The sequence below is a fragment of the Musa acuminata genome, chromosome BXJ3-10, assembly GCF_036884655.1.
Source record: "Musa acuminata AAA Group cultivar baxijiao chromosome BXJ3-10, Cavendish_Baxijiao_AAA, whole genome shotgun sequence".
Lineage (NCBI taxonomy): Eukaryota > Viridiplantae > Streptophyta > Magnoliopsida > Zingiberales > Musaceae > Musa > Musa acuminata.
In genome coordinates this window covers 28,381,553-28,404,453 of record NC_088358.1, presented here as the reverse complement: position 1 = coordinate 28,404,453, position 22,901 = coordinate 28,381,553, and the positions used below count along the sequence as shown (strand labels likewise).

Sequence of the window (22,901 nt, the reverse complement as noted above, 5' to 3'; positions counted from 1 at the left end):
ACGTGTACAATACCCTCAATCGATAAGAGCTACATGGTTTTGTACACCACTGATACACGACGACAAGAAAAAGAGAGAGGGCAACGCAGTATTTACTCGAAATGGAAGACATTGGATCAGTGATCAAGAAAGAGCTTTACATGTTTGATGAAATGAAGGACAACACAATACATCATTCTCTCTCTCTCTCTCTCTCTCTCTCCTTGTCGAGTAGTTTGGTTCTTGGATCCTCGGATCCCACATAGAGCGACTACTCGCGAGTCCGTGGGCGGTCGGTGGCCACCAGCCCATCAGGAGCGCCGTACCTGGGATTGGACTTCCCACCCCATTCGCACTCCACCGCGTATCCTCTCTTCCTTTGCCCTTTCGTTTCGTTCCATGAAACTGTTTCTTTCCCTCTTCCGCCGCCACTGCCCATTCTTGGCGGCCCCGAGTACGTCCTCTCCGTTTCTTCTCCTCCTCGCCGCTACCAGATCCACATGGCGAGTTCCCAAGAGAAAGCGGTGGCGGTGATCTTGATGGGAGGTCCGACCAAAGGTAGGTCTACGCCTCCCCCTCCCCCGTGTCCGATCCTCTCGTTGCTCTTCTCCGTCAACTTGAGGATCCAAGTTCTTGATTCTTGCTTTCGTCGTCGTCGTCGTTGTTCAGGGACCCGGTTCAGGCCGCTGTCGTTGAACGTCCCGAAGCCGCTCGTTCCTTTGGCGGGGCAGCCCATGATTAACCACCCGATCTCCGCCTGCAAAAGAGTACTTCGTCGTTCACTCGATGCTCTCTCTTTTTTATGCATTACGGTGTGACGCATGTTCTTGGAAACCTTTAGATCCCAAATTTGGCGCGGATATACCTGATCGGCTTCTACGAGGAGAGGGAGTTTGCTCTGTACGTCTCGTCCATCTCCAACGAGCTTAGGGTTCCCGTGCGGTTTGTTCTTTGCTATGTGTTTGCTATGGCTTCTTGTAGGTTTAGTTGATTCAAGAATCTTATTATTGTGTACTCTTTCTTTTTAATCGTTAGGTATTTGAGAGAAGACAAGCCGCTTGGCTCGGCAGGAGGGATCTACAAATTTCGGGACCATATAATGGAAGAGAACCCGGTTAGGCGTCTTTTGATCTTGGTCATAGATTTTTGTTGATTCTTGAAATTGAAAACTAGTTTGATCTTCTAGTTTGATTTCATACCTTGTAAGTTCTGGCGTGCTGTATTGATAAGTTAGAGAAAACGCAATACGATTGTTTTCTGATTTGTCTCGTGTTTTTCTTTTGGGTGACAGTGTCACATATTTCTGTTGAATTGCGATGTTTGCTGTAGTTTTCCTCTGTCAGAAATGCTAGGTAAGTTCCTTTTGAAGCTGTAAGATGTTTTAGTGTTCATGTTTCGATCGATCTTGTTCTTAGATAGTTAAATCTTTCATGCTATTGAACATCATTTATGCAAAAACAATTGTCTGTAAAATCTTATTGGGATCTGCAAGTTTTAGGCCAAGAGAACTCAATTCCACTCGCATACTCAAAATTTTCATAATGTTCAGAGTTGCAGCGTGATTGCTTCACGAGTCTCAATTGAATATAAATAAAAGGATATCGAACATGTGAGAAAGTAATAAGTAGAACCAAAGGTAACGAGAGACGTGAGAGATTTATGTATGTTTTAAAGAATGATAGAATTGTAAAATGAAAAAAAAACTCTTTAAATGTGACTAAATACAATGTTTGTGATAGGTTTCATGATAAGTCAGATACTAAAGTTGGGGGAAAATCATCCATTAACACATTAGAACTAAGGAAAAGATAGTAGATAATATTAGATGTAACAAGGATGAAGATCAAATGGTGTTTGTTAATAATAGATAGGTTAGGGAAATGTGGAATATTTATTTTTATGTTTCTAACAAGCAGTCTAAGGTAATTACTATCTGTGGCAGGAGGAAGTGACAAGTATAAAAATAATAGATTTATTCCTTGGACTAAAGCAAGTTAGCCAAAGGAAGCTTCAAGGAGGATTAAATAGGACTTTGATAAAAAGAAAATGTGGGGAAGTAGCCAATTCTACTTTCAAGTATACCATAATATTATACAATTATGTAGATTCCGGAGAATATCATATTGCTGGACCATACCTCTTCCTCATGTCACATTTGTATGGTTTTACATTCAATTGTCTAAATGAACACAGATGCACATAGAAGACATGGTGGTATGGGTACTATTTTAGTAATCAAGGTAAAGTGTGGTTAGTTTCGAATTTGATTTCATCTTATGCTGCTTCCTTTAGGCAGCACCATATGACTTCTCAATATGCTTGCATTGGCTCCTCTGTTTAGGTCTCTGCTGAAACAGCCAACCAGTTTGGTGAGCTGGTTGCTGATCCTGTCACAAATGAAGTCTTGCACTACACTGAGAGGCCTGAGACTTTTGTATGTATGGGTTGTCATGTCATTTAATTTTGACTTCTTTCTTTGGGAGTTGCAAATTCATCTTTTTCCAGAGACTCATAGTGCTTATACGCATGCACATGCATCTCTAGGAGGCAGTTTAACTGGTAGTTGAATCATACCCATCTTACTTTTTATTGCTGTGTCTTTGCAGGTAAACGATCTTATTAATTGTGGTGTATATGTATTTACACCACAGATTTTTACCATCATCCAGGAAGTCGTTTTGCAGGGGAATAACACAGGTGCCACTCCTTTATGCATATTCAGTATTAACACAGTTGCCTAGTTAGTAAAAGTACAAAAGATTAATATAATTGTTTAGTCATTTACTTTAACTCCTCAGGCTACTATCTTTTGCAGTAGTTTGAGTCTCATTAATGGTTGGTTCTTATGGAACTTCTCTATTTTATGTATAATGCGTGTTTTTAGCACAGAGTAATCTATTTTAGCTTGTAGGTTTTACTTGATTGTTCAATAATCTAGCAAAGTTGTCTATGGTAACATAATTTTTGGTTTTAGGTCTTGTAAGTTATTTATTTAAGCAAACTAAACCATTTCAGAAATAGTTTGTATAACACCTTGTTGGGGATATTATAGATGCCTAAAGTAACCTTTGCCTCTCAATTAGTGAAGCCACTGGTTTATGAGAATTGATGAGTTATATGAATATTTTATCTAAGAGAATACATACTAAAACCATGGTTCGCCTTATCGGTCCATACCGGTGTACCGACCGACAATTGGTATGGTATATACCAATGTATTGACACATGGTACGATGAGGTGTACCAATCTCTTACCAATAGATTGGTATGTACTATCCATGTCGATCTCCTGTTGAATCGGTATGTACCGCCTGTACCGAGTGGTACATCATGGTACGACGAACCTTGACTAAAACTAATTATCTAACTTCCCTTTGTCTTGTCTATAATGTTACTCTGTCTTGATGCATAAATTGGCATTTCCACATTAAGTATGATGAATAGTTGAAGAACTGTAAATTGTTGATCTTGTCTAAGTTAAATTTGAAGTCACCTGAGAATATAGTCCACATGTTTAAGAAAATAAAATTGAGCTAGAATTGTGGGCTGATAACCTACTAACTTTAGGATTTTGGGCTATAATACTGTCTAAATTGCCATAATAATTCAATTGTCAATTTGGCATACTCATAATCAATAATTAGTACTAGAGCCCATAGTTTGACTTAAGCTTGGTGAATGGTGGACGCTATGCAAGTTAAGGGCTGACTTAATTGTGGCTGTATGTTGAACAATTGATGATTGGTTGGTGCTTAGTTCAATTGTTAAATTGAGGAGAATTGAACATATACACTATGCAAGATGAAATTTATGCATATACACTCTCTGTGGATGAGTTAGCAAGGATGCATATAAGGCCACATTTCATTGGTGAATTGGTAGGTTCCATCCATTATGGCAGTGATGCTTTTGCTCTCTATTTAAAATTCACCTACCAAAATCTCAACAATCTAAACCCCTTCCTGTGTATAAGATAATTGACCATGATTAGGAGCATTTTGGTTGTTTTGGTAATATTTTTAGTTAACTCATCACCTATACCAAGTTAAGTGCAACTTTAGTGAATGGTAGCTACAAGTTTAAAGTGTAGTGTCTTTTGTTTCAAGGTAGCTACAAGTTTAAAGTGTAGTGTCTTTTGTTTACAGGGTCATACAAAATACTTGAATCTTTGCAGCGGTTAAGAGGTTTTTATTGATATTTGCAAAGGGGAATTTAACCTAGAAATTATGGTTCCACATGACTGAAGTGATTGAATTATTAACTATAACTTTTTTTGGTCTTAAAACCTACTAACTTAAGATTTTGAGTTAGCATTTGTCCAGATTATATCAGTTCAGTGCATGTCCTCAAAATATTTTTTCTACCAGTTGGCATAAGATCCATGGTTTGGTCTGGGCTCAGAGATCATTATTCTATGTCGATTTAGTTTTGGATGCTGTGATAGGCAATTCGGTATATTTTTTTTCAATTTTTCATGGACTAAAATTCTCATTAGTACCAGTAAAGAGAATGACTTTATGGCCACAAATTTATGAATTCTTGGCAGGGATAAAAATCCTCTCTAACTTCCAGGAAGTGAAAAATATGCAATGATCTATTCGAGGAAATTCCCAACAAAAATCCCACTATTTCTTCTATTGATTTGGTCATAATCGCTACCTACACTCTGTGGAACTGTTCTCCAAAAATAGGAGCTAACAATTAGACCCAGGTTCCATCGAAAGACATCCCAATCCCTAGGTAACATTGCTCGAGTATGTAACCAGAGATGGATACTAGATGGCAAAATGGATTTTGGATTCTGTCTCATTCCTCTGAACAGGAACTGTTAGAAATTTTATTAATACTGCAATCATTAGAGGAATACCCGATGCTTATTGGGTGTGAGGTATTTCAAGAAAAAGAAGTACCACTCATGTAATGTTTCTATTTGCAATTGCAGATGATTCTGTTGGTTCATTAACAAATGATGTTTTCTAGCATCACTAATTCTACATCATAATCTTGTGTTTAATTATTTTTTTTAATAATTATGTGACTATCCTTTTTCCTTGAGATAATAAGTAGCACAAGTTGCTAGACCTAAGCCAATAAGGAAGTATGTGGTTAGCTCATTGTTGTTTGGTGTGACATTAGTTTTCTAGTGAGGAGAATTTTATGATTTTATGCTGAAGGTAATAAATGATAGGCTACAGATATTGATGTTGACCCATAACTCTCTAGATTAAACCTTTTGGTTGCCACATTGCCGAATGTCAACCTGTAGTGAAATCTCCTCCAGCAGTTACAAGCGAATATTCTAGATGATAATATACGATCTTTTCTAGATGATAATATTCTAGATTAATCCTTTTGTAGTCTTTTCTTTTATGCTCATCAAAGTTAATTGAGATTTTTGATCTCATATCTTAGATGGCATTTCTTTTCTTTGGCACTGTTGCCACTGCAAGTATTATGGTCCATAAATACTGTTTCTACCTTTATTTGCATAGTAAGATGTGTAGTTTAATTTGCTTTTGTTTTAGCTAAGCAGATAATAATATAATGCTACTCTACTTATATGAAAATTAATCGAATGTTAATGTATTCCCTACTTTCTTTTGTTTCAGTTAATTTGCGCCGTGAAACCAGCTTAGAAGCATTCCAGTCAGTGGCTAAGTATGAATTCGTGGAACTTATCTGCAGTATGAAAATGGAATAAGCCTGTATCGACAAGTTGATTCATTGTCGTCATTTGCTACTATAATAGGACAGTGCTGGATATTTCTAATGGACAAATATATTTTTAGGATGGGTAATTATAATAAGGTCTAGGAAATTGATCGTTGTTACTATTATGTTGTCTGCAGGGCAAAAGTAACTTGGGCAGAATCAGTCATGATGTTTTAGACTTAGGAGCAAGGCACTTCTTCCAACCTACCCACCACCCTCTTCCTTAGGAAACTATTGTGGATAGGTTGCTGGATGTTTGTCATAGTCATTGTCAAAGATTAGGCTCCTCTCTGGACAGTGTCAAAATATTTTAGTTTTAGTCAACCAGTTTGGTTGTCAAAATAGTCTTTTTAACTTTTGAAGAGGCTCAGTTGTGTTGGAATTGGTACTGACATCTCTTAACAGGGTGCTACCGCCAGAATTTGTTCGGCTCGATCAGGATATCCTGACTCCTCTTGCTGGAAAGAAAAAGCTTTATACATATGAGACTGTTGACTTCTGGGAACAGATCAAGACTCCAGGGTTTGAACGCCATGGCCATCCCACTTCTTATGCCTGATCCTGCAACAGCTGAATGCACTGACATTTTTTCTTCCTTCAGGATGTCTTTGAGATGCTCTGAATTGTATCTCTCCCAATTTCGTCGTACCGCTCCACATCTCCTAGCAACTGGAGATGGCACCAGAAGTCCAAGTATTACTGGTGATGTTTTCATCCATCCATCAGCAAAAGTGCATGTAACTGCTAAGGTAATGTTTTTTTCTTGAATATTACCACATAGCCAACTCGGACCCCTCTCTGAGTTGTTCCTTAACAAAATTTGATTACTGAATGTTGTGACTGTGATCCATAAAGCTTGGGAATGCATCTTATATTTCTGCTGTTTAATTTACATCCAATGATAGTCAAGTTAAAAATGTACAATAAAAGTGTTTATGTGAAGGAAAAAAGGGTTGACTAGTGTGCTGAATGGACCAATGACAATAATTGTAGGCCATATGTGTTGTTACTAACTTGTGCAGTTAAAAGTGAACAGATTGGACCTAATGTCTCTGTTTCTGCAAATGCCCGTATCGGAGCTGGTGTGAGACTTATCAGTTGCATCATCCTAGATGATGTTGACATTAAGGTATGAAACTTACAATACTAACTAAGCTCAGTCCTGCATCATCTTTTACACATTTCTGTTCTTATTACAGGAAAATGCAGTTGTTATTAATTCCATTGTTGGTTGGAAGTCATCTATTGGAAGATGGGCTCGTGTGCAGGCAAGCTTAGTTTATTTGTTCCATTGTTTTGATGATAGTTTATTTCTGGACTAAAAATTACAGGACAGATAATAAAAAATTATATGGAACTTGTTAAGATAGAAACAACCACACGAACCTCTTGAAAAAGAAAGAACAATTATTGAGTCCTCTAGGAAGCACTGGTTATATAACAACCATAGTTGTCTTGCACTGGTTGTAGAAGTAGGATTACTTTGATTGCACTTGCCTAGGTGGTTGCACGAATTCGATTGTAGAACAACCATAGTGTTTTAAGTGAATGATTGGGAAATACCGGCTGTCTTTCAGGGTGAAGGAGACTACAATGCGAAACTAGGGATAACCATTCTTGGTACTACTACTCCTTGTCCACCTTCTTTTGTTTTTTGAAAATTGTTTTGGAGATGTTACTGTTAATTCTAATTTTCAGGTGAAGCTGTAGCAGTTGAAGATGAGGTGGTTGTAATCAACAGCATTATTCTACCAAACAAAACCTTGAGCATTAGTGTACAAGAAGAAATCATCCTGTAGTTTGGTTTGGAGAACAAAAGTTGCAGGAGATGTTTTGAGTTTGTATTTCTGAATAATATTTTTTTGAGGAAATTTCTTACTGCAAATATATCTCTCGAGGAACCATTCAAATTGCATGACAAATTTCTCATTTGAAGCAAATTTACATAATTTTATTTTAAATTGTACGAAATTTTTTTTATTAGTTCCGAGGAGTCAAACTTCTATAAGTACGAAATAAATAAATTGCATGAAAACATTTCTCTATAGCATTTTTCAATATTGCAAGAAAAAAATTTTCAATATCTTTCAGTATAGTTTTCCAATTACTACTCTTTTTAAGTCTCTGGATTAACGAGGGAATTATTGGCAACCCACAATAACATCTCATTCAGCCTTCTCAGGGAAACTACCCTGGGTTAGAATAACCTGTCAACATATATAGATGTAGTTCTGTATGAAAGATAAAACTTCGTCGCGACAGTATCTGTTGCCCATATAGTGGGATGTTTCCTCGTTCAAATGCAAATCATGACATGCAAACTTGAGATCAATCACATAATAACGAGTGCACGGTTTCAAGTTTTGGCATCCAGCAAAACGCACGACACTTTGAGTAAACTGAAAGTGTCTTACCCAGGGATGACTTCTCGGATCGAGCGTGAATCTAGCAACGAAAACAGCAGAAGCTGCAACTACCGATGCCAAGAACCAAAGACAGCCATAGTCCATTAGAGTCAACTCTCCAAAGTAGCTCGCCAGGAATTCTAAGTTCGCATACAAGTACTGTTTCAGAGTTAATATATACCATCAGAATTGAAGCTATAATGTAACTATTTGGAAAGAGATTGCACCCTACAAGAAGAACAAACAAACAAACACTCACTTTGCCATCGTCTCTACCAGCCTGTGTGAATCTCCTATAACCACAATATAGCAAATTTAATTAGCGATCAAAGTTATAAGAGAAGAGAATTCACCAGACGCTTAACGCTGCGCAAAATCTCATGACACTATAAGGACTCGAGAAAGGGCATCCGAGAAATGTCTTGACCGTGGGACTGCCCATATCAAATCTCATATGTCTTAGAATGCTGATCTCCATGTTCAACACCTGCACGCGCATGAGCACCAAAAAAACACAAAAAAAAGAAACTGCCATAAGTATCACCTTTAAGAACAATTAACGAATTCAAGAAGAGGGTGAACAGAAGGTTACTTCGTCCTTCCGGTAAACATCATGAGCTATATGGCACATGTGTTTCATCCCAGGGTTTTTCTGCTCTGCGTACTTCCTGCATGCATTGGTGGAACCCCATGCAACAAGTTCCATCAACAAGATGACCAAATGACGCAGCAAAAGATATTCAAGGGGGAAAGAAAAAGTGAGTGAGAGAGAGAGAGAGAGAGGATCTTGAGACAAATAACATTCCATGCAACGCAAATGGCAGAAGCCCCAAGCAGTTGAAGACGAGGTCCTATAACGGTGAATGAGGAAAGGGATCTATCAACGTAAGAGACAGCAAGGCAAAGGATATCTTAGCGCAGACGGAAGTAGTTCCTCATCGTGGCTGTGATTCCGATCTGAACTGCCTCCAAGTAGTTCATTAATGGCCTCAGCTTCACCTGAAACCAACAAAGAAACACGAAGAAGAAGACGAGTTGTGGATAGAAAAGCGACATGATTTCAACAATCTATGTCGTGGAAGACTAACCTCCCTTGATCTGAGGTAACCATAGATATCAGACACGTAAGGTATGCACATCTGCGAATCATCAACATCTACGTAATCTCCTTGGGTGCAGTCCGCACAGGTCGAGGGGGCAGTCGCTGCCTGAGAGGTGCCAGGGAGATCCGATGGCCTGAAATCGTCTTTCTTGGAATCCTAATCTCCCGACGCTCCTTGGGTGCAGTCCGCACAGGTCGAGGGGGCAGTCGCCGTCTGAGAGGTGCCAGGGAGATCCGATGGCCTGGAATCGGCTTTCTTGGAAGACTGATCTCCCGACGCTCCTTGGGTGCAATCCGCACAGGTCGAGGGGGCAGTCACCGCCTGGGAGGTGCCAGGGAGGTCCGACGGCCTGGAATTGTCTTTCGTGGAAGATTGATCTCCCGACGCTCCTTTGGGTGCAATCCGCAGAGATCGAGGGGGCCGGCTCCGCCAGTGAAGGTGCCGAGGATGTCCGGCGGTCCGGTGCCATCTTTCTTATGGCTGGACTGATTACCCGACGCTCCTTGGATACAGTCGGCAGCAGTCGAGGGGGCAGTCCCTGCCTGCGACATGACGGGGAGGTCCGGCTTCGCCACCTCTTTCTTGGGAGACTGAAACCCCGGCGCTCTTTGGATGTGCTCTACAGTGATGGACGGGGTGGCACTCGGTGCCTGGGGCGTAACACGGACGTCCTGCTACATGACCACGTCTCTCTTGGGAGACGGATCCCCCGACACTCCTTGGACGCGGCCCGCAGTGGTTGAGGGGAGATCTCCTGCCTGAGAGGCGGCATGGGAGTCGGGCGACCTGGCCACGTCTTTCTTGGGGGACTGATCCATCGTCGGCGCTCCTTGGATGTAACCCGCAACGAAGGAGGACCGGCGATCTGGTGTTGCCTTTCCTTATATTTCTTGTTTCTTGATTCCCCTACATAGATCCCAAGAAGAGGAAGCAAAATATATATATATACATACATATATATATATATATATATATATACATGGTGATAATAAACCAAACATATTAATACTTAAAACTAAGGTACATGTAACTGAATAATCACTCACTTTGCCATCTTCTTGATTCCCCTACATAGATCCCAAGAAGAGGAAGCAGAATATATATATATATATACATACATACATACATACATATATATATATATATATATATATATACATACATATATATATATATATATATACATACATACATACATATACATACATACATACATACATATACATACATACATACATACATACATACATATATACATACATATATATATATATACATACATATATATATATATACATATATATATACATACATACATACATATACATACATATACATACATACATATACATATATACATACATATATATACACACATATATATATATATATATATAATATATATATATATATACACACACATGGTGATAATAAACCAAACATATTAATACTTAAAACTAAGGTACATGTAACTGAATAATCACTCACTTTGCCATCTTCTTGACCGGTCCGTGTCAGAAAGCTTTCCGATGCTGGTTCTCCCACGATGCAGCCACGTCAGCTTCAGTGTGGGCTCCCCCTGCAGGCATCTTCAATCCCCCAATACGGTTATTAAAGAATTACTGATTAGAACCATTTGGAAATGGTTTCACAAAATAGTAAAACGTAACAACCTGATAGAAACTAACTTTCTCGAAGTAACTATCGAAATCAAGATTAACTTCGATCGAATAATTGCTACTCTTAAGTTCTATTCGCTCACAACGCAAATAGATAGTTTATGATGCGATGCCTTCTCGAGACTAACCGTAGGTATTTCTTCAGATATGTCAAACCCAACTGACTGCCACCTGGCTAGTTTGCAAGAAACAACCAATGTAAACTGAAATCACAGTCCATTATATAAACAGATTATAGCGTTTGTCAGATGGTTTGGCTTTGAAGTGTGAATAATAATAGTATGATCAAATAATTTTTAGAATTCAAACATAACAGATCCATGATCGAATTATAAGGGGAGAATGTGTTCAGTAGAAATTCTAATTGGATCAATCACTAACAAGGACTAAATTAACAGCTGCCAGCCAAAACAAAAACAAAAAGCATCTCAATACTATAATAATGAGAAATGAATTCAAGCACAGATGTTATGTCAAACTTCATCATGTAAAGCAAGAAGTTGGAAGGAAAATTCACCAATTGTAGAAGTTGAAACGGATGACAAAGAAACACATGCCAGTGATTAAAAATGACAAAATGGTTAAAGCTAATTGCAGTACAAATAGACACGATTCTTATTTTAATGCTAAGTATAGTCAACACGCTGAGAAAAAAATGTCTAATAAAGCAGCTGTGAACATTGGGTTCTCACTTGGAGACCCATGCAAATTTCTAGTAGTTCCCTGCAACATAGCTTCATACTTGAGGCTATGCTTCTTGTGTATTTTCTGGTATTCTCTTTTTTGTGGGTTTGGCGTTTCTAAACTAGAGGCTCTTAGTCTGCAGGCTGTGATGGAACCCCTAGAGAATTCCCTCATGGGAGAGAAAAATGGATTGTTCAAAATCATGCGCAATTTTATATTCTGTGTCAACATTAGCATTCTTTGGGGCTCTCTTGAGGGACTCAAACACACCTTTAATTTTAAGATGCGAGAGGTATCAATAGGCAGAAGAACACAGTCAGACAGATGCAATGAGATCAAGATTGTTGTACATGTATCCATCACATAGAAGTATTTTTTGCTTGAAAGACATGTACCTGAGGCTGCTTGTATTGTATTCTGGTAGTCTTCCATCGGATTGCTTTCTCGTTCAGCTGCAAATCATAGTCTATCAAACTCAACTCACCGAGGTTGCTACCTAGAAACTCTAACAGCTGGCTTGAAAACTGTGTCAGATTAGCGTAATAAATCATGAGAAATGCAGCATGCAAACCAACCAATGGGCACCACTCATTCTTGATTAGCCTAATAAACACTCACTTCGCAATCTTCTTGACCACATAGAATGAACTTCCTACAAGAGTTCAACATTAACTTTGATTAGCCTAACTGGACTGCGAGGAAACCGACATGCTTTCAAGAATCCTCTTGTGGAAGGCCAACCTCCAATGATCTGAGGTAATCATAGATATCAGTCGCGTAATGAGTACACGTTTGCGGATCATCAACCTTGGATGTAGTCTCGACAATGATGCCCGCAAGGTCTGGCAAACTGGCCTCGACTTTTCTTGGGTGACTGATTTCCCAACGCTCCTTGGATGTCGTCCTCGATTCCTACAACCTAGTGAAATTTGAGTTTAACCCAAACGAAAGAGAAGGAAGAGGAGATGAAAAAAGTGGCGTGCGCGAGGGAAGCATGAGCTCGTACATGAAGAAGAATTAGAGGAGAGAGGCGACGATGATGGCAATTTCTTTTCTTCTTTTGGTAGGCGGTGATGTTGTTCCTCCATATCTTTCTTGCAATTGCTATTCCTCCTGAAGAAAGAAGAAGAATAATTATAAGAGAGAAGAAAAAAAGAAAACAGATACAGCATCATCTAATCCAAACCATTGCATGTCAATACCCAGGATGACTTCTTGGATCGATGGTGAATCACCCAACAAGCGCGATCGAAGCAGCGATTACAGAAGGCAAGACCTAAAGACAACCATTATCTCCGAAGGGATACAATCTTTAAGTAGCCAAAGAATTCGCATCGCCGTCGAGAGGACGGAATGAATGCACAGAACCGCGCGATCCGTCTCCAGCCCTGTTCGCCACCATCTGGGTGAGGCGGGGGTCGGCGTTCTTCTTGTCCGCCTTCGAGTCGGGTCTCTCTCACCCTCTATTGGCTTCTTCTCTGGGTTGGAGGTTACGGCACCCGCAGCATCACGTTTTATGCGTTCGGAAAGTTCTAGAAATTGGAAATGAATCGGTAGGAACACGCCGACGTGGCCATCTGACACGACTATATCAGTGGAGCCCGCAGTGACCTTAGATGTGGGCTTCGCCGGTCAGGTGAGCGAGTCGGAGAGCGCAACTGCTTCCCGACTCATGCTTTAAAAATCGCGCAATTGCTGATTTCATTAGATCTCGATCGAGGTTTACGTTGTGTAACGATAATGATACTGACACATCGTGAAACGAAATCATATATACGCTTGCTTCTCTTTTGGCGTCGGGCAATACTTTGATTAAGCCTCTACTCGATCTTAAAGTCAGGAGGGAGTTTTGATCTCAATAGGATGATCGAGAACCTTAAGTCATGATTTTGTGTACCAGCTAAAAGTTTTATTCATAATTTTGCTAATGCTAAATAACTCCCAATGAGATCCATTACTAGCAAAATCAGAAATTTTATACACTTCCTCGTGCTCTAGAAAAGTTCATGAAAAGACATTGTTGAACTAAAATTATGATAATATCAAAAATAATTTTAAAAAATATATTGATTTTAAAATTCATATTATATATGGGATCACACATCCTAATTAGATATTGATAAGAACATTTAGTGTCACATTAGTTAAGGAGTAAGTGAACCAAAAGCTTACCCTTAGAGACGACTTTTAAACTTATAAGTCTCCAAAGACAAATAGTGCAAACACATTTAAAACAAATAGTTCCTCGAAAGCCTAAAGAGTCACACATCAAATATGATAATAAAATATTAATAATTTTTTTAAAAATAATATGAAACTGAGCAACATATATTGCTTAAATTATGAGAATGATTCTGTTTATCTATGAACCTCAGTGTTCTAATCATTAGACTTGGATTCCTCATCCCTATGATATTATAATCTTTTGATCAAATCAAATAAAAAAATATAAGGATCTAAAAATGACTCGTCACTATTTTTTAAAGATTATTATCAAATAATTTACCTTGTCATAAGTGAATCACTAAGCACCAACTTCTATATGTGTTTCTCACTTTTCTTTTTAATTTCCAGCTTCATATGTTATACTCCAATGAGCATGGACTGCACGATGACACAAACAACGAAAACTTCATCTATTATCAGGATCCGTAAAAAACATAAAGCCTAATATAATTGTCAATATAAAAATTATTAACATTCAGAAGGATTCCATCATAACCATTCAAGAACGACTCAGAATGGTACTATGTCAAAAGATTAAACGTCCAAATATCTCCAAGCCATTTAAAAAAAGATCTAATATAGTTGTCAACTATCCCTATGTGTTACAACTGCAACCGTCAGTTGATATGGATAGATCCTGAATGTAATTTTGTTTGTCCTACCTATGTAAGGCCATGTTATATATTGCAATTAAATCAGTGATCTTATGGAATCCAGAGTGAGATGTCATAATGTTATCACAAGTGATCCGTCCTAGATGAAGAGCAAACCTCATCGGCATTCCACAAGTTTAAAATACCACATGTACAGGTTAGCTTCCTTTGCTAAAAGATCTAAAATGGAGCATGTAGAGAGTAACTAGCTTCGAAAACTTTCTTCTGTGTGCCCTGATCAGCATAGCTTGGGTTGTTATAGACAGTTAGGATACAGTTATGTTAATTAAATAAGAGATTGGCACAAATGATCGACGATTAGGATATAGTGTGAGCGATCGGATAACAGAAGCATATGCAAAGTTCCGATCAAGGAGCCAAAATTGCCGACGCCCGATAATGGTGATCGATTTTGATACTTTTTTATTAGTCAAGGCAAAAAAAGAAAATCAAGGTGGTCTATAAAGAGTCAACTAATTAAACGACCAAATTAAGCCAATTTGTTACAACAAAGCAATGCAATTTTCCATTTCGAATAATCAAACAAGGGTTGAACCAGGCATTTTATGGATCATATGTAACAGGAGTTTTACATGTTCTCCATTTCCTATTTTGATGATTTTTAATTTCTCAAAAATAATGACACAACAGAAAATAGTAAATCATAAACCGATCCAATTAGTCAGATTTAACCATAATTAGTAACTATGCGCTTCATAAAAAATTAAGTTAAGTCATAATAGGACAACAAATTGAAGGAAACAATATAATAATGTACCCTTTAATATATTTTCTTGATATACGATTTAACCTATTGATTCACAGATCTAAACAATTATCCAATAAAACTAAGATTGGTCGAGTCAATGATCAATCGGTTTTGGTAACTACGATTCAACAATTGGAACTGTAACTGTTAAATCGAAACCATCGACAGAAAAAAAAAAAAAAAAAAAACTACTACGTGAACAATTGGTATTGTGGATAAGACTGCCGAAATCATTGGTCCAAATGAAAAAAGACGTGAGATGCAAACAAATCTATATGGATGTGAAAAATATAAGCTAAATAACTTAAAGTAACGAACGTGTCACTAAATTGCATATGCGGACATGGTTTTTACAGAGTACGTCCACCAAAACAGTAACAATCCAGCAATTATTTTTCCTAATGACTGAAGAAGAAAGCCAAAAAAAATTTACCAGCAACTAAACTATATATATCAAAAGCTAACAATTTAAAGGTACAAAAACATTCACAAATCCCTTGTATAACATAATTTAATAAGATCATTCACAAAACCAATCATATGAAGATATCCATAAAAATTATCATTATGCTTACAAAGTTGATGCATTCATACCAATCCCTTATATATCACAATTCAATAATATCATTCATGAAAACAATCGATGATGATTCTTATGTTTGGGGAAGGAAAGAAACATGTGAGCACCTTGATTGACACATTATAAAATAAAAAATTATAATTTAAGAGAAATTACATTTTGCATCATTTAGCTCACCATTATCAACACCACAAACTCAAACCCTAAATTTTAAACAAACATATGACATATTATAAACAAAGATGCATCTGCTCGGTATGTGGCATATCATTCAAGCAAACCATAATATTTAAACAAACATATGACACATTATACAACAAAGATGCATTTGCTGGGGCATACCATTCAAGCATTCAATAACAAACACATAAAATCCCACATATGCAGCTATGTAATTACAACTCATAAATTTAGGATAAAATCACCTTCAATAACAAACACATAAATCCCACATATGCAAACATGTGATTATAACTCGTAACTTTAGAATAAGATCGCCGCTATAGTAAATTAGTAATAATAGACTATACACAATTGCACATAAACATAACAGGTTCACCACTGTAAGTGCTCTTAAAAGAGAGAATATAGGTGACCCTCATGTTTGGGCCAAATAAAAAACTCATGACCCTTAATTAAAGTAAACTAAATTCAATATGAATCTCAACTGAAAAACAAAAAATTACTGAAGAAAAGTCGTCTAGAGCAGACATTATGTTTTACATCATCAAGCTCAACAGTATCACTAACACAATCCCAGGCCCTGATAACAAAAAAAACATTTGTGCAAATTATACAACGATGCATTTGATGGGCATGGAGCATACCGTTCAAGATTTCAATAACAAACACATCGTATCAAAAGCTAACAATTTAGAACTACCCAAACATTCAATCAAATACATCGACGGAGAATGTAAATTATGTAGTGTCACAAACATTGCAATGAATACGAGCATGCTAAGGTGTCAAAACATCTTCCACAATCTCAAGACGAAAGACATTCACATAAATCCCACATGTAGCTAGGTGATGAAAATGACCAACACTTGTTTCGACAAAATGCACAAATGAAAAAGCTACCATATTTTAGGTCCTTTAGATATACATAACACTCGATTGAACATTTACATACCAATACAAAACCACAATATCTTACTCACATATCGGTGCAGATTATTTTAACTTCAACGTTGAGGGAGGGGCAAATGGATCACAAGAAAAGAATTAAGTAGCAAGATATCCAAACTTAACACATGGATATATTTGGACCCACCATTATTGTAGGACAATTGAATGTGATCATTGGAACAAAAGAAGTTCCTAGTAAATAACCATAGATATGTAGCTACTCAATTAAAGATTTTCAACCTTACAACTAAAATGGAGCAATCTTCAAATGTAACCATCCACAATTTCTATTCATTTAAATAAGGATTCAATATAAAATTTGAAAAACTAGAGAAGAATATGTTGCTGAGCAGACAACATTCACCAGTTTACATCATCTAGTCCAACCAACAAAAGAAAAGAGGGGAATGATTTCATCATTTATACAAACCATAAAATGGATCATTTACTTTATGAGGTGTACCATCCAAACCTTGAATAACAGACAAACATCAATAGCAACACAACAAACAAAATAATAGCTTATCTGAAACAGAGAGGAAGCAGCCAACAACGACACACACACTTCCTCTAGATGCCTCATTACTTCAAACAATAATGATGCATCCAAACATAAGCTTTGCAAGTTTAGATCCATGAGGAAGTGAACAGAAAAGACCTCCCAAGGAACGTTCATTCAAACAAGAAACCCTATTACCACAGAACACGTCACACATTCTGCGTATCGAGTAACAACTAGAGAGAATATTAAGCTAGACTTGAGCCATTGGTCTCAACTTGTTTACTTTCCAACAAACTCATAACAAATAGCCAAAGCAACAGAGAACCAGAGTAGCAATGTACTGGACACCCAAGTTCGAACAGCAACAACAAAACGATGCAATATTTTTTATCAAAAAAGGTGATATAAACCTGTGTCAAACATATGTATCTAACATAACTCATGGTAGTATAAGACACTTATCAATCACACAATATGCTCAAGTTTCATTTAAAAAAAAAAACATATTCTAGAGCACTATAACATATCTGCACAGACACAATATGCAGGCACTATGCATAATTCCAACATGAAGCTTATCAGAGAAAATATCTGAACAGCATGTTCTGCAGCACTCCTTTGCAAACAATGTCTTTTTTATATGAATCTCAAAATGACAAATACTACATCCATGGAGAAGACATTACGTTTTTCATCATCTAGCTCAACAATATTATCAGCACAATCCCAAGCCCTAATAATGTTGAAAATAACAAGTAAACTTTTTCTTAAAAGCATATAATGAACCGAATATTAGGAAAATAACAAAATTTAAGAAAAAGAAGAAATATATAAAGCACACCAAAAATATAAACAATAAAAAATAATCCTATTATTGAAAAGTAAACAAAAAACAAGTCTTTAAATTGACATGTAACCTTTTCTTAAAGGTCCATCAGAACAAACTACAAACAGGAATAACATAACTTCAAGAAGCATAAATTATAGAAGAACAACGATCATGAAAATGTTCAAAGTAATTTATCTTAAAAGAGATAAAAGGAGAAAAGAAGGATTGATTGGGTATCAAACTCTTTTATAAATTTGAAGGGTAAACATAATCGAAACAACAATTAAAAAAAATTGTAAGAGGTTCAGATTCATTTTCGTCCAACATGAGAAGAAGACATCATATGTCTACCTTCTTCTTGCCTAGATCCAACCTAAGAGGTACACATGGCTGCGGTGGTTGCTACATGGGCCATCCAAACTGCCCCGCCATCAACCTGTTTTGGTTGGAAAACAGAGCATTGAAGAGAGCAGACAATGATCATGCTTCATCCATACCATATGGATCTAGGCTTCAGCATCACCATGAACAGTCAATCGAACACCAAAATGGTGAATGATCGAAACCATCATTTATTTTAATTTCATCATCATCACCTCTTAGTGAATCAACAGAAGTAGTAAGAAATTAACCAAGCACTATGAAGAGAAAATTAGGGAGAAAATAAATCTTCAATATTAGAAAGAGAAAAAAGAAGAGCGAAGTCAATTATTTCAAAAACATCAATTATTTCCTCATCGCAAGACTACATCTTCAGCATCACCATGAACAACCAATCTGAGTTCGAACACCAACATGGTAAATGGTCGAAACCATCATTTATTTTAATTTCATCATCATCACCTCTTACTGAATCAATAGAAATAGTAAGAAACTAAGCAAACAATGTGAAGGGAAAATTAGGGGAAAAATAAATTTTCAATATTAGAAAGGAAAAAGAAGGATGAGAGAAGACAACCTTTTCAAAGCTGTCAATTATTTCCTCTTCGCAAGACTACATCCTCTGATCCCCAAATGTCTTATGTTGTGTACTAAACTAACCAGCTAGCAAGGATGACATCACCACAATCCAAGCCAACCATTGTAATTACCTTTCCTTCCCCCATTATCAGATAGATCCCTTTGATTATTAACAAATATGATACTCCCAATAGATCCTCCTCTTTTCCATTACATTTTTAATTGTAGTAATCATATGAGTGAATAGACAAGAAAATCTTGGTTCCAACAAATTAATTCACAGAATAAAACAAAAAAACAAATTCTGCACAAGAGAACAACAAGACCAAATCGACATAATGAGCAGAAACACCACAGACTAACCAACCGAATTCCAAAAACAAAATCATGATACCACAAAAGTTTTCACTGATATCATGACATGGACTTATACCAAACTTTTGCATACGATAGCTCATGGTATAAAAAGATAATAATTTTCCCAAACAATATGACCAACTGTTGTTTCAATAAAATGCACAAATGACAGACTATAAAATTTCATGTCCTTAAGAAATACACAACACTTAATTGCACATTTACATAACAATTCACCACTACACAGATATTTAACTTAACACAACTGCAAGATCATATGACGTAATAAATTCTGAATAGTATATAAACTCCAAACAGCAATAAATTCTGTACTACTTTGCAAACAGTGTGTAGATTCACAAACACTAAAATTATGTGTCAAACCTTCACTCAAAGGGCATTATTTGTTGTCAATTCCAGACAAATTCCTAGGAGTAACATATATTATGGCCAAAACAACTACTATTTATAACTTGCATCAATATGTCTTACTCACATATCAGTGAAGATTATTAGAAAAACTACATTGTTGAGGGAGAGGCAATTGAAAGAAACAAGAAGAATAAGTAGCAAACATCCAAACTTAACACACGAATGTATTTGGACCCACCATTAATGAAGGACAATTGAATATGATCATTGGAACAGATGTTCTTGGTAAATAACCATAGAAGTGCACTCAATTAAAGATTTTAAACTATACAACTAAAGTGGAGCAATCTTCAAAAGCAATCATCCACAATTTCTACTCAATTAAATAAGGATCCCATATAAAATTTGAACCACTAGAGAAGAATATATTGGCTGGGGCAGACAACATTGATCAGATTATATCATCCGGTCCAACCAACAAAAGAAAGAGGGCAACAATTTTATCAACACAATTCCAAACGACGCCGACTGAACAAACATTTATGCAAATTGTAAAAATAATCATTTTACTTATGAGATGCACCATCCAAACCTTAAATAACATATAAATACCAATAGCAGCACTACAGCAAATAAGAGAACAGTTCATCTGAGAAAGAGAGAAGCAACCAACAACTACCTGCACACTTCGTTTAGATGCCTCATTGCTTCAAACAATAACGACACATCCAAACATGAAATCGCTTTGCAAGTATAGCTCCGCGAAAAAGTGATAAAAAAAAAAACCTGCCAATGATAGTTCATTCAAACAAGAAACCCTATTACCTCACAGCACATCACACATTCTGCATATTGAGCACCAACTAGAGAGAATAACAAGTCAGACTCAAATCATAAGTCTCATCTTATTTACTTTCCAACCAATAACAAAGACCCAGCTTAATAACATACAGCCAGAGCAACAAACAACCAGAGTAGCAATGTATGAGACACCCAAGTTCTAACAGTGATTAAAATAGCATAATATTTCTCATAAAAAAGGTGACATGAACCTGTGTCAAACATATGCACATAGCATAACACATGGTACCATAAGATACTGATAAAGTCACACAATACGTTCAAGCGTCATTTCAAAGAAATAGCATATGCTAGGGTGCTATAACATATGTGTGCAAAGAGAACAGATTATCCGAAAAGGAGAGAAGCAACCAACAACTACATTGACACTTCCTTTAGATGCCTCATTGCTTCAAACAATAACGATGCATCCAAACATGATATTGCTTTGCAAGTATGGTTCCACGAAAAAGTGAAAAAAAAAAAATACTTCCAATGATAGTTCAAGAAACCCTATTACCTCACAGCACGTCACACATTCTGCATATTGAGTACCAACTAGAGAGAATATGAAGCCAGACTCAAGTCATAAGTCTCAACTTATTTACTTTCCTACCAAAGAACAAAGACCCAGCTTCATAACATACAGCCAAAGCAGCAAACAAGCAGAGTAGCAATGTATGAGACACCCAAGTTCTAACAGTGACATTAAAATAGCACAATATTTCTCATCAAAAAGGTGGCACGAACCTTTGTCAAACATATGCACATAGCATAACTCATGGTAGCATAAGATACTGATAATGTCACACAATACGCTCAAGCGTCATTTCAAGGAAAAAAGCATATGCTAGGGTCATATAACGTATGTGTGCAAAGAGAACAGATTATCCGAAAAAGAGAGAAGCAACCAACAACTACATGCACACTTCCTTTAGATGCCTCATTGCTTCAAACAATAATGACGCATCAAAACTTGAAATTGCTTTGCAAGTATAGCTCCATGAAAAAGTGATAAAAAAAATACCTCCCAATGATAGTTCATTCAAACAAGAAACCCTATTACCTCACAGCACGTCACACATTCGGAATATTGAGTACCAACTAGAGAGAATATGAAGCCAGACTCGAGTCATAAGACTCAACTTATTTGCTTTCCAGCAAAATAACAAAGACCAAGCTTCATAACATACAGCCAAAGCAGCAAACAACCCGAGTAGCAATGCATGAGACACCCAAGTTCTAACAGTGGCATTAAAATAGCACAATATTTCTCATCAAAAAGGTGACACGAACCTGTGTCAAACATATGCAACATAGCATAACTCATGGTTGTATAAGATACTGATAATGCCACACAATACGTTCAATCGTCATTTCAAAGAAAAAGCATATGCTAGGGTGCTATAACGTATGTGTGCAAAGAGAACAGATTATCTGAAAAAGAGAGAAGCAACCAACAACTACATGCACACTTCCTTTAGATGCCTCATTGCTTCAAACAATAATGGCGCATCGAAACATGAAATTGCTTTGCAAGTATAGCTCCATGAAAAAGTGATAAAAAAATACCTCCCGGTGATAGTTTATTCAAACAAGAAACCCAATTACCTCACAATATGTCACGGACTCTGCATATTGAGTACCAACTAGAGAGAATATGAAACAAGACTCAAGTCATAAGTCTCAACTTATTTACCTTCCAACCAAATAACAAAGACCCAGCTTCATAACATACAGCCAATGCAGCAAACAACCGGAGTAGCACATACCATTTCGCTCGACAGCAGAGACTGATTGTTTGTGTGTGTGAGACCTACTTGCACTTCTTCAATACAAGCATTGTTGGTCTTAAATATTTGATGATGTCAATACAAGCATATGCTAGGGTGCTATAACATATGTATGCAAAGAGAACATATTATCTGAAAAAGATAGAAGCAACCAACAACTACCTGCACACTTCCTTTAGATGCCTCATTGCTTCAAACAATAATGACGCATCAAAACATGAAATTGCTTTGCAAGTATAACTCCACGAAAAAGTGATAAAAATATACCTCCCAATGATAGTTCATTCAAACAAGAAACCCTATTACCTCACAGAACATCACACATTC

General features: G+C 36.9%; 2 protein-coding genes across 8 annotated transcripts; one reads left to right on the top strand and one right to left on the bottom strand.

Annotated features, from left to right (window-relative positions):
* The first annotated feature begins 160 nt into the window (after nt 1-160).
* LOC103968562 (uncharacterized) lies at nt 161-7,606 on the top strand. Of its 3 annotated transcripts, XM_009381819.3 has the most exons (15): nt 181-537; nt 649-746; nt 821-921; nt 1,015-1,093; nt 1,271-1,331; nt 2,173-2,219; nt 2,321-2,413; nt 2,586-2,676; nt 5,589-5,637; nt 6,097-6,213; nt 6,293-6,440; nt 6,728-6,820; nt 6,891-6,959; nt 7,269-7,311; nt 7,390-7,606. In XM_009381819.3, exons 1-15 carry the CDS (start codon nt 480-482, stop codon nt 7,488-7,490), a joined length of 1,248 nt encoding a protein of 415 aa, XP_009380094.2. In that variant the 5' UTR covers nt 181-479; the 3' UTR covers nt 7,491-7,606. The 3 variants fall into 3 exon arrangements, 2 of the variants coding, with proteins under 2 accessions (XP_009380094.2, XP_065026258.1); XR_670478.3 differs by lacking the exon at nt 7,390-7,606 and having other exon boundaries at nt 161-537; nt 6,714-6,820; XM_065170186.1 differs by lacking the exons at nt 1,271-1,331; nt 2,173-2,219 and having other exon boundaries at nt 183-537.
* Nucleotides 7,607-7,835: 229 nt separating this feature from the next.
* Nucleotides 7,836-13,033, bottom strand: LOC135650672 (uncharacterized). 5 transcript variants are annotated; one of them, XM_065170188.1, is made up of 11 exons: nt 12,765-13,033; nt 12,569-12,675; nt 12,304-12,481; nt 12,181-12,214; nt 11,958-12,086; nt 10,873-11,053; nt 10,688-10,788; nt 9,185-10,105; nt 8,689-9,095; nt 8,356-8,583; nt 7,836-8,255 (listed from the first exon to the last, which is right to left on the bottom strand). In XM_065170188.1, exons 2-6 carry the CDS (start codon nt 12,648-12,650, stop codon nt 10,958-10,960), a joined length of 519 nt encoding a protein of 172 aa, XP_065026260.1. In that variant the 5' UTR covers nt 12,651-12,675; nt 12,765-13,033; the 3' UTR covers nt 7,836-8,255; nt 8,356-8,583; nt 8,689-9,095; nt 9,185-10,105; nt 10,688-10,788; nt 10,873-10,957. The 5 variants fall into 5 exon arrangements, 4 of the variants coding, with proteins under 4 accessions (XP_065026260.1, XP_065026259.1, XP_065026262.1 ...); XM_065170187.1 differs by having other exon boundaries at nt 10,688-11,053; XM_065170190.1 differs by having other exon boundaries at nt 10,688-11,049.
* Between the last annotated feature and the right edge of the window lie 9,868 nt (nt 13,034-22,901).

Excerpts from the sequence above, each read along its gene's own strand:
- LOC103968562 (XM_009381819.3), top strand. The coding sequence starts at position 480 with ATGGCGAGTTCCCAAGAGAAAGCGGTGGCGGTGATCTTGATGGGAGGT. Across the intron at positions 2,677-5,588 it reads TTTGCAGGGGAATAACACAG|TTAATTTGCGCCGTGAAACC; the intron begins GTGCCACTCCTT and ends CTTTTGTTTCAG. Across the intron at positions 6,214-6,292 it reads GAACAGATCAAGACTCCAGG|GATGTCTTTGAGATGCTCTG; the intron begins GTTTGAACGCCA and ends TTCTTCCTTCAG.
- LOC135650672 (XM_065170187.1), bottom strand. The coding sequence starts at position 12,650 with ATGGAGGAACAACATCACCGCCTACCAAAAGAAGAAAAGAAATTGCCA. Across the intron at positions 12,482-12,568 it reads CTCCTCTAATTCTTCTTCAT|GTTGTAGGAATCGAGGACGA; the intron begins GTACGAGCTCAT and ends AAATTTCACTAG. Across the intron at positions 12,087-12,180 it reads GTGGTCAAGAAGATTGCGAA|TTTTCAAGCCAGCTGTTAGA; the intron begins GTGAGTGTTTAT and ends AATCTGACACAG.